General features: G+C 35.5%; 1 protein-coding gene across 1 annotated transcript; it reads right to left on the bottom strand.

The window, feature by feature from the left end:
- Nucleotides 1-680: 680 nt before the first annotated feature.
- On the bottom strand, nt 681-4,346 carry LOC132915735 (uncharacterized). Its single transcript, XM_060975551.1, has 2 exons — nt 4,331-4,346; nt 681-1,003 (listed from the first exon to the last, which is right to left on the bottom strand). Exons 1-2 carry the CDS (start codon nt 4,344-4,346, stop codon nt 681-683), a joined length of 339 nt encoding a protein of 112 aa, XP_060831534.1.
- Nucleotides 4,347-11,156: the final 6,810 nt, after the last annotated feature.

The following is an 11,156-nucleotide window of genomic DNA, read 5'->3' as shown; positions in this document are numbered from 1 at the left end:
ATGATGCTGTTATATGTCTAAGGTTGGCTCTATTCTCTCTCGCACCTGTTACGCACCTTGATTAAATTTCACAGTCATTGATGGTGTGATCCCTCTCCCCGCACCTCCGACATAGCTCCAATACTGGACTTATTGTCGTACACCTCGCCGCGTTGTGCCCCAGCATATGACATCTATAACATCTTAAGATGTTTGGAATGATTCAAGATATCGCCATCGTCAATCCCATCCTAATTCTAACGTTGGTTGTCTCCCGGGAAACGTTATTTCGTGGAACAACCACCATCAACTGCTGGGTTCCCGAAGGTTTGGCTCGTCTATCGTAATGTTTACACCAGGTTTATAGCAATTCTTTCCGTTTTCAATAACTTCATCCCATACGGTTGACATTAGTGCAAATTTGTCATCTTTCAGACGTTGACTTCTATCATCTTTTTTGTCAAATCGAATAAATTTCAATATTTCAACAGACACATTCCGGCTCATTGTGCTGAAAAAAAGCATGGTCCCCATGTTGAATTCCACAAATATGAAAGTTTCTAATTTTTTGGTTCGTATACAACTCGTGCGTACAAATCTCTGGAAGGTCCATTTTTTACCTAAAACTCGAGAGGCTTCTGATTCGGTGCAAGATATACGTTGCAACATATGACTGTCAATTAATAGGGAAAATGCGCTAATTATTTATCTTCCATGATACCTCTTTTTGCATATTTTGTGGGACCGGATGTGTCTTTGTATATATGGTGCAAGGGTAATCTCCCAGAATCTGACCCTTCTTGAATTCGTTCCCACTTAGTTCCATTTACGGAAATTTCGTTTGAACTAGCTTGTACACTTTCAGTTTCATTTTCAGAACTTGAAAGTATATGAGCACGTCTTCTTTTGCGTACATTCAAAATGTTCTCTGACTCACTTTCTGAGGACTCATTTTCTTTGTTACTAATGTCACTATTACTGTTATCACTACAAATTTCAATTTCTTTTTCTCCTAGTTCACTTCCTTCACATTAATAGAATTCGCTGTTCTCGATATGAAAGCATTCCAATGGTATCGTTTTCCAAATGTTGGCAACAATTTGGATGCTTTCAATTGTTTACATTTTCAAGGCTTGTAAAATATTGCTTCATAAAACGGGAAAACAGATCTTCTTTCAACGACTGTGCCCTACAGACCAACCCGTTAATTTGACTGGTACTGGTATAAGTAGCCATGACACAAAATTACTTTCATTCTAAATGAATAAAACAAAATTAAAGTTTATTATATTATTCCTTTAGCTATCCCTGCAAAAGTCATTACATCATTGCGGAGAAAAAATATAACATTAAGTAGGGAATTCTAAAACAAAGTTGTCGAACCAGTCATTTTGACTGGCGTGATAGTTTTATTGTTAATGTAATCTAACATTTGCTTTAACGTTACTTCGTTTTTACTGTTGGTTGCTCGATCGTTTGACATTTTATTAAATATTATGGTCTGGTCTGAGTCTTGACTGTCGAATATAGAACGTCTAATTCTGTATTATGAAAATAAATCCAGCTTTTATCTGAGATTTAACGTCCGTAGATGCTTTATGCTTTGCAGGTGTTTCTTCTGCATTCGTTGATAGTGGATTTGTCGTTTGAGGTGGCTGTGGTCCAAGTTAATGCTTTTCCCGTAGGTTTAATGTCTTGTTTTCTCTACGAGCACTTTTCGCGATCCTGGCAGGATCGCCAAAATGTCACGTAACATTCTTCAGAAGAAAATAACAAAAAAGATGAGTTGAAGAGGATCCCCAACTCTTATATTTTCTTTTACTATATTTATTTATCAAGTATAAGAATACAATAGATTTACAATGTGTAACGTTAGCGTATAATTGCGAAGTATGATCGAGGGTCGACAAGATTTATCAAGACTGCGGTTTCTGGGTAAATGCTCGGCTATCATATCCTAAAAGTATAGATGCTGTGGGGCGATGTTGGAAGTTGTGAGTGCCGCGTGTAAAAGCTGATAATGGCTATCTGGATGACGCCATTTAAGGTGTAGTGATCGTTACACTTGCATCGCCGTTAAAACTGAGCCCTTCGCACTTTGCTCTTCAAACTCGAATGCCTCTTTAAGCAGATTCGTTTCTTTTGTTGCCCCGCGATATCCCCATTATGCGTGCGTTCGTTAGACGACGAAATATTCGGCGGAAGGACCGTAGGGATATCGATGGCTCATTAGGCATATCGGCCTTACGCCTCGATGATGTGCTTTGTGTCTCGAAGCCGTTGGAAAGTTTCGTCGTCGAGTGCCGGCACATACGTATAATATTACAAATTATACAAATAAATATTATATTTATTTATACAAATATATATATAACTCCTTATTCTATTTAACTAATTCTTGCTATTATTATCATTTAAATATTTTTTATTTAACATAATTAATTGAATTATTTAATTGATTAATAAAAATATAAAATATACATATTTATATGTGTTCAATTCGCATTTTAATATTTCTTCATTTAAAATTACGTGATTTAGAAATGTTTCGCATAAACTACAGACTATTTGTTAGATTCCCAATCGTTCCTTGGTATGCTTTTTATACATTTTTTCTGCAAACGGCTATATATCTTTCGTTAAATGGTACATAACTCCTATTGCAATTAGGAATGCAACACTTGTCTTCAATTCATAAAAATATATACGGAACATATCTGATGGTTTCATACATGAAAGTGCTAGAAAGTTGTCCAATACGAAATAAAGGTTGTGGTCATCTTATAGTTATATCGCTGTATTTCTGCAATTCTAACACCTAACACTATAATACACTATAAATTACATTTATATAGTCACAATAGTCACAATAAGTCTACATATCACAATAAAAATACATAAAACGAACAACTTCTCATTAGTTTTGTAGAACTGATTACAACGTTGTCAAATTTATCATCTTCCGGCCTAGACTACAGACGGCTATGTTTGTGGATGTTTCGATTTCTATGGTCCTGATCGTTACTGCTCGAACTGGACTTCAGATAGCGACAAGTCTCGGATATTTTGCAAACATTTAACGCAACTCAGCTCGCGCTTCTTCGGCTGCGGTGTCAAATGTCTCGCTCATTACATCGGTGGTGATGTGTACTTCACTACCGTTTATATCGACCGAGGTGCGATGCGTGTCTCATTCCGCTCGAGGTTACATCCATTGTTGTATTAGATGGCGATTTAACATATGAAATTAATTAAAGATTTATTAAATAATTAACAATGTGCCTCCGAGCGATGTGACATTCGTAACCACAAAGCATGACCACAAAGCAGTCTTTACTTTTGGCCGTTAACGTTATTTGGAAACGCACCCGCCCGATTTTGGCGGCAAAGTCTCGGAACTCCGTGTCACGCAGAGGAGTATGCTGCGAGAAGCCAGAAAAAGGTGAATTTCAAAAATTTTACACGAAACGCAAAATTACTATTATTTAAAGTAGCGTGATTCGTCTAAAGCTAAGAGATTTTCTGACATGCGTATCTTCCTTTCCCATTCTCTGAAACATCATTAAGTTATTAGCAATTTCTAGATGTTTTTAGGAAATGGTATAAATTTATGCATTTACAAACTGATTTTATTTTTTCATCATAAATGTTTGCACATTAATATTTGAACATAATCAATAAAAATTTTCCTTAGGATTATAAAATTTCATTAATGATTGTATAGTCCTGAGTCAGTCTCCATGCTTGTTTTGTGTCATCTTGTTCGATAAAAGTTTGTGTTCGGAAGATAAAAAAAATTGATAACGAATTCGTCCGGGTTAAAGTTTTACAACTAATTTTTATGGTTAATTAGATAGAAATAACGCTTGAGAATTGCAGCGTTTCATATACGACTGCGAAGTGCACAGTCGCGTTTACTGTGCATCCGCGAGGTCTTCGGAAACTCTTTTCGGATCATTCAGAGGAACTGTTCAGATTATTAACACTCGAAACGTATATGCCATTCTGCAAATGAGTCTTCGACGAAATCTTCTATTTTTTGTTTATTGTTGCGAATTCTGGACTAAAGAGCAGCCGGTCAGGTCAAACCGATCGGTCGATATCGCGTACCTCGAATGAATTAACGCTCAAGGTGGAGGAGGCTAAATAGCTCGAGTGTTGGAGTAATCCAGCACTGTATTTGCACTTGTTGTATAAAAGTAAAGTGTGATGTTACGAACACGGCGGTGGTAAGATATTGTCGAGAGTGAAGTATTTGATGAACTCTCAGTATGAGATGAATTCTCCTACGTTGCTGATTCTTCCTACCAGCAGTTGGGTTTCGTCTGTCCATCGTGTTGGGGTTCTTTACCTGACCTCGGAGTCATTAAGTTTACAGCTCAGGGAGGACACGTAATTCGGAATTTCCTAAAGAAGGAATAGGGCCCGCCCGAGAAATAAACGGACGGCCACTCAAAATTCCGAACGGTTTATATTCCGTTGAAATTGCGTCATCAAGCAGCTTATTATATATATGTTTTTTCATTTTACGATTTATGTTTAACGTGTTACGTATAGTTAGCATATATACATATAAATTCTACAGAATTTAGAACACCAATCGACAGTTTAACTTTCCTTGTGTTTACTGGGAGTCGGTCGAACAATATAAATAAAGAAGGACGGGGACTTAGGAGAGAGAATAAAACAGGATTTCGAGAAGCGAAGATGGAGAACAAAGAAAAGAAAAAGCAAAGAGTTGGAAGGAGAAAGAGAAGAAGGATTTGAAGCGGAGAGTTTTGAGTTTTGATCGTCCGATTTCCAAAATTATTACAACATCACAAATCGATTTTCTCCACACCATGCCGTTCAAGGTTATTCTCCGTATCACTATTAACGAAGACACGTTAAAAATATAGAGTGTATAGAATCCATGAGGAAACCGGAAGATGAAGTGTGTTACATTTTTCCGTTGAAATATCAAGCGAGAAATTATCATCCTCGGTTGTTCAATTCGGCAATAGTCAGGAACGCCTCGAAAAGTCTAACCAACGTAGGCCAATACAGAAACATCATACTCACAATGGACGACGAGATGGCGGCATCATATATCGATACGGACATGAATTTCGTATTTCAGAACATGTATTCTGAGGAAGCAGAAATCATTTCCAGACGGAAAATGAAGACGAAAACCAGGTCCAATCTAGATATAGAAAGACTGTTAGAAGCTCCTTCAGAAATACAATAATTATGAAGTTTGATGGAACACAAAAAGCCACAGATTGGATATCAGAGTATGAAACGGAGTGAGAAAAACTAAAAATCCAAAATGAGGAGAAGAAAATCAAGTGTTTGAGGATGTATTTGGGAAAAGTAGAATGGTATCAAACAAATACGTTGTAGAAAAAAAAAATACAACTGGAAAGTTTGGAAAACTTTAGTTTTAATAAAGTTTTTAGCAACAAGGGTTGGTCTGCAGGACGGTACGCCTATAACTTCAAATACATGGCAGGTTCGTTTATTGAGTCCGCCATAAAAAAAGAACGTTTAATATCGGAAATAGAGAGAGAAAGAGAGAAAGAGAGAGAGAGAAAACGGAAAACACAAGAATAAATTTAATCGCTGTTGGGCTACCTATTCATATTCAAGATAGGAAACGATACACTCAACGGATGATTTGATTAGAACGTTGGGACAGTATGAAGAAGCATATCGTAAGAAAAATTTCAGTAATGAGGAGCAGATGAAAGAAAAAGAAAGGCAGAGAAATATGCGTCCTGTCAGAAATTCATATCTAATATTCAAGAAACAACCGTGCTTGGTTTGCGAAGCACCGAATTTTCCTGGCAGATTCCACTCCGTGGAAATATGCAGAAACATATAAAAATGCTCCGAAGAATTTCAAACAAGTCAATTCAACTGAAATATTTACATCCGAAAACGAGGAATCAATAACATAGAATGGGAATGGAAAAAAAAGTAAAATGCCCGGAGAAGTACGAACCACTGATAAAACTCCGAGTTAGAATCAATGATCAGAAAGAGGTTGAAGGTGTCTACGACACTGGAGCCAATGCAAGCTTCATTAATCAAAAGATCATTGACCAAATAAAAGCAGACACAACAAAAGATAAGAGAATGTTCAGAACAGTCAGTGGTAAGGACTTCACGAGTAGCCGGGCGAAACTCAGAATGAAAATTAATAAAATAGAAAAAGAGATAGATGTTTATATAGTACGCAATGACAATTTCACATACGACCTTACCCTAGGATTGGGCGCCATAAAGAAATTCAAATTAAGACAAGATGAAAACTTAAGAACTATGGAAGAAGTAAATCACAAAGAAGAAGAAATAATATTCAAGAAGAAAGAAGGGAGAAAGAATGATCAGAAGAGAACAAAGGTAAACAACACTGAGTACATGGGAACGGACAAATTCGTTGACAACATTGAAGCAGATTCACTTTCTCGGAACCCTGTTTTAGATAACTTTGAAAATGAAGAGAATGTTCTGAAAGTGACAAATCTTATTACAAGGCAAGAAATAATTCAGGATCAGGAAGAAAACAGGAAAAGTATTGGAAATACCCAAAATGTCACAAAAAAATCGAAAATTTTCTGCAAAAATATTAGAGGACGGCAACGTATATTCGTTTCACAACATTTTGGTAAACACATTGTCAAAACGATTCATGATTTCCTTGGCCACATTGGAAAGAATCATATTCTGAATAAAATTCGTTCCTTTTACTATTTAAAATATGTGAATCGGATAATTAGCAAATTTTGTAAACAATGCGAAATTTGCGTAAAGAATAAAAGCAGAACAATAAGACAGATTGGATTTATGTCTAAACTGGGACCAGCAAAAAAACCTTTCGAAATAATGTCATTCGATACGGTCGCAGTGATCTCCAATAACAACTCACCCAAGAAGTACATGCACATCAACATTGATCATTTTTCAAGGATCGTTTACATGTCCACGTCAAAAACGCAGCGCTCAGAAGATATTATAAAACTGATAAACTAGACGGAACGGAAACTAATTCCATAAAAATTATTCTGGCAGACCGATACCCAGTAATAACACCCAATGAAATCCAAGATTATATAAAAGAGAAAGATATCAGATTAATTATCACCTCGACAGAATGTCCAACTTCAAATGGACGAGTAAATCAAACCTTGGTAAACTGGATACGATGCAAAATTAACTGAAATAAAAAGAGAAACTGGACAAAAGTTGCGGATGAATGTGTGCACGAATATAATAACACGAGACACAGTGTCACTGGATTCTCAGCGAATCATTTGCTACATGGAAAGGTAATTGAGATCGTTCCTAAAGGAATAATTGAAAATAGGATAAACCTAGAAGAAGACAGAAAAAAGCATTCGAAAATTCAGTGAAGAATTTCATAATTAACAAACAAAGATATGATAAGACAAGAAGAGGACACGAATTCAAAATTGAAGATATGGTTTTCGTTCATAGTGGTAAAAAATTAAACAGAAATAAGTTTGATGAAATTCGGACAAGCTCTTTCGAAATTCTGAGAAGGATTTCGAACACAATGTATGAAGTGGATGGTAATCGGAGATGTGGTGGCAATTGTTTTCATTCGAGTAAATTAATTCCTTTTAGAGATGATAATTCCCAAGAGCGAATTGTCAGCACGTGGAGGGGAGGTGTAAACTCCCTAGAGTTCACGTGTGATAGGGACTCTCTCTGTCTACGGACAGCACGACTTTCTTTGTTTCACGGACACAGCGACTTTCTTTTGTTTCACTCATTTACCAAACGGACGGACAGGGAGCAACATCAGAGATAGACAAGACCACAGAAGAATGAATAATTATTTAAAACACTGAAGATTTTGAAGAAAGATCGGTCGCTCAGGACGTTGAAAATCGATTCTCGATTATAGGGTAGACATCGCACATAACTTATTTACTCCTGTATTTCATTTAAGTATTTTCACAATGAACTCGATTTTCAGACTTCAGAATCGATCACCTGAATTACCCTGAGATTTACGACCATTACATATATATCTGTATATGTAAATACCAAACTGTCAGCAAATTCTTCGATACAAACTACGGGCCCATCGGGAATTAAACCGATGACGCGGAAACAATTATTTGATATATCGCTGCAACGCACAGATGAAAACATTCATAAAAGAATTTAAGTACCTCGAGAACATTTTGCTTAACCAGAGGAATTATTCGAAAGAAGTACGTCGAGCGTTTCGGCATAAAATATCTTACATAAAATATGAATTTGAACGTAGGTGGTAGTTTATAAATTATAAGGAAGAGATTTTAAAAATAAGATACGAAAGTTGACTGTAAGAAAAGTAAAAGTACCTGTTGCAAAATCTCGACCTGCACAGGCAACGAAATCTTTCACCGATTTATACGAACGTGGTAAACGACAAAGGGCAGGCCTCCGTGAAAATACACCTATTTGCGAATTAATATTTGTTATCCAAGAAAAATAAAGATCTCCTGACTTGATGGATGCTTCGATAATATTGAAAGATATTACAAAATGTTCTGAGCGAGTGACAAGGTACAGAAAAAATTATTGAAGTATTCACCAAGAAGGAAAAGAGTTATCCAGTCTGAAAGTTTTCTCAATATTTGTTGATACGCAACTATCAAGAGAACAATGTGATTAATTACTGAAACAAGCAAAAAGAGACTATAATTATTTACATTCAATTATATCCATATTAATCATTATTTCAAAAAGAAAACAGAAATACCATCCTATTTCAGAGTCATATACGATAACTGCAACCACTGCTGAGGTATATTTACAAGTTTGTTAGTATATTCACAATTATATAACTGCCCACTTATTAATCTATTTGGAGGATGTAGTAAACAATTTGTCCCGAAGTGAGTGTAATGCTTTGGGTTCATTACCAAATGGGAATGTGATGGATTTCAGCAATTGCAAATTAAATAGAAATTTGGAAATAGCTATGATTCAGATTTATATATATTCGAAAGTTCCTTTGTGGCATTAATCTTGTTAAGAATTGTGGATCCTTGGTGCCGAAATAATGTTGAAGGAACATTGACTATACACTGGGATGTAATATTTAAATAATAATACATTTATTACTAGAAGGATTTCTCACATATTCTTCGATACATACTTGGACGCGTCTCCTCACTTTCTCTACACTCGACGACTGCTAACCGACTCTTCTGGACGCTTCTTCACAACTGCCAAACGTCCTTTGTCTCAACTCAGGCCTGGACGCGCTCTGACGCTACACACACATGTATCCACACACTGATACTCACATACAAGTAACTCTAACACGCATTTAACCTAGTCCAGCACGAAAGATTATACATATCTCAACAAATCTGCTTGTCGCGCAGCGAGTACTTTAAAGTGGACTGTATCATACTCTGTGAGTACAAGTCAGAGATTGAATTTCGATATATCCTGTTCGAGGATCTGAATAATAATCGCCACGTATCTAGAATTTCGAACTTATATCCTTCATCCTCTTTCACAAGGATACCAAATTCCTTTCCCGAAAGGTGGCTGAACGAATTTTGACCAAGAAAGAATTAATTAACTTTATTAACATTGAGGGCACTCAGAAAAAAAGAGGTAGGGTATTTGTTAATATTTTTATATTGAAATAATTGCATCGTAATACGAGAATAGTAAAGAATCTCTTTTACTATTTACTTACATATGTCGATGTTAAATAATTTATTCGCTGTTATTTTTCAATCGCAGTTATAGATTACCTAGAGACATTTATATTTGTAGTTTTAACTTCGGTATTGAAAACGATCAAAGCGATATATTGTCACCTGATTCGATGCCTTGCGACCAGTATTTTAAATCTCGAATCCCATAATGTACTTATTACATAAAAATTATTATTTTTAACAACTCTTATGTAATAATCCATACAGTACATTAATTATTGTCGCAAGGTAAATATATTCCTTCGATGGATGTATATAATGGAATTATTAGTTGTTTTTTAATTGCTATTACTTTAGACAAATTTACTTTATCTCTATCAACTTCCTTTGTAAGTATGAAGAATATCACTAAAGTGGATGCAGTTATGCCAAGGACATTCCACTCTAAATCTGTTAATAATTTAAAATGATATTTTAATGCTGATAGAGTTAGTATTACAGCAGATTGTTGTTCGATTAGTCTATTGAATATTTGATATGCAGAATTCCATCTTGTTTCCACTTCTGTTATCAATTTGGTTGCACACATTGACAAGATTCTGCATTCTTTGCAATTTATCTTTTGCTACGGTGCTGCTACATTTCATATATGTTACTAAACTTCGACACATATCACTGGTAAGGTTAGGTCGTTCAAGTATTCTGATTGCAGTTTTGATACTCGTTGCGTTATCAGAAACTACAGCTGTTATTTTACTTTCCAATTGCCAATTCTGAAATACAGCCTCTAAACTATCCGTATTTATTTTGCCGGAGAGAATTCATATTAATATACATATTTGTACATAAATCAATAGTAACACAAACTATTGCTATCTATCCAATTTCACTTTGGATTCTTCGTATTCTGTTTAACCATACTCTTCAAATTTCGTGGACCTTTCCATTTAACCGAATTTTATCAAAATTAGCAGTCGACGTCGAAGCTCGATCTCGCGGTTGTCAAAAATCTCCTCTCAATCGGTCTACTAAAGTTTTTATAAATCGCAGACGATTAAGTGACGTTTCGTTCCTTTTCTGTTTTACTAATCTATATAGAATATATAAATTAGTTAAAGAAATTTCCATTCCCCGCAAAAAAATAATTCGCGCTACCACTTAAATGACTTTCTTATAAAGCAGTATATCGAGGCATACTGATCAGCCCGATCAACTCCTTCCATGAACTTGATGTAATTTATAATTACAATAGGTTCTTTGATGACAGTCCAAGCTCTATGACGGAGAGTTCCTTCCACGGTACCCATCTCTGCATTATGCCAATTTGTCTATAATGTGACGATCCTCTTATCCTTCCACGCTAGAACCAAATTATTATTCATGCGATAAGCTATTATCGGTATTTTCTCAGATTTAGCTTTTGTATCCCAGTTGGCAATTCTTTTCTATTTATCAATATTGTGCCGGTCAAATAACATTTTAATTTATGTAATTCAGTAG

Source organism: Bombus pascuorum, unplaced genomic scaffold (genome assembly GCF_905332965.1).
Source record: "Bombus pascuorum unplaced genomic scaffold, iyBomPasc1.1, whole genome shotgun sequence".
In the NCBI taxonomy this organism is placed as follows: Eukaryota; Metazoa; Arthropoda; class Insecta; order Hymenoptera; family Apidae; genus Bombus; species Bombus pascuorum.
The sequence above is the reverse complement of the archived record's forward strand: the minus strand, read 5'-3'. Positions and strand labels throughout refer to the sequence as shown.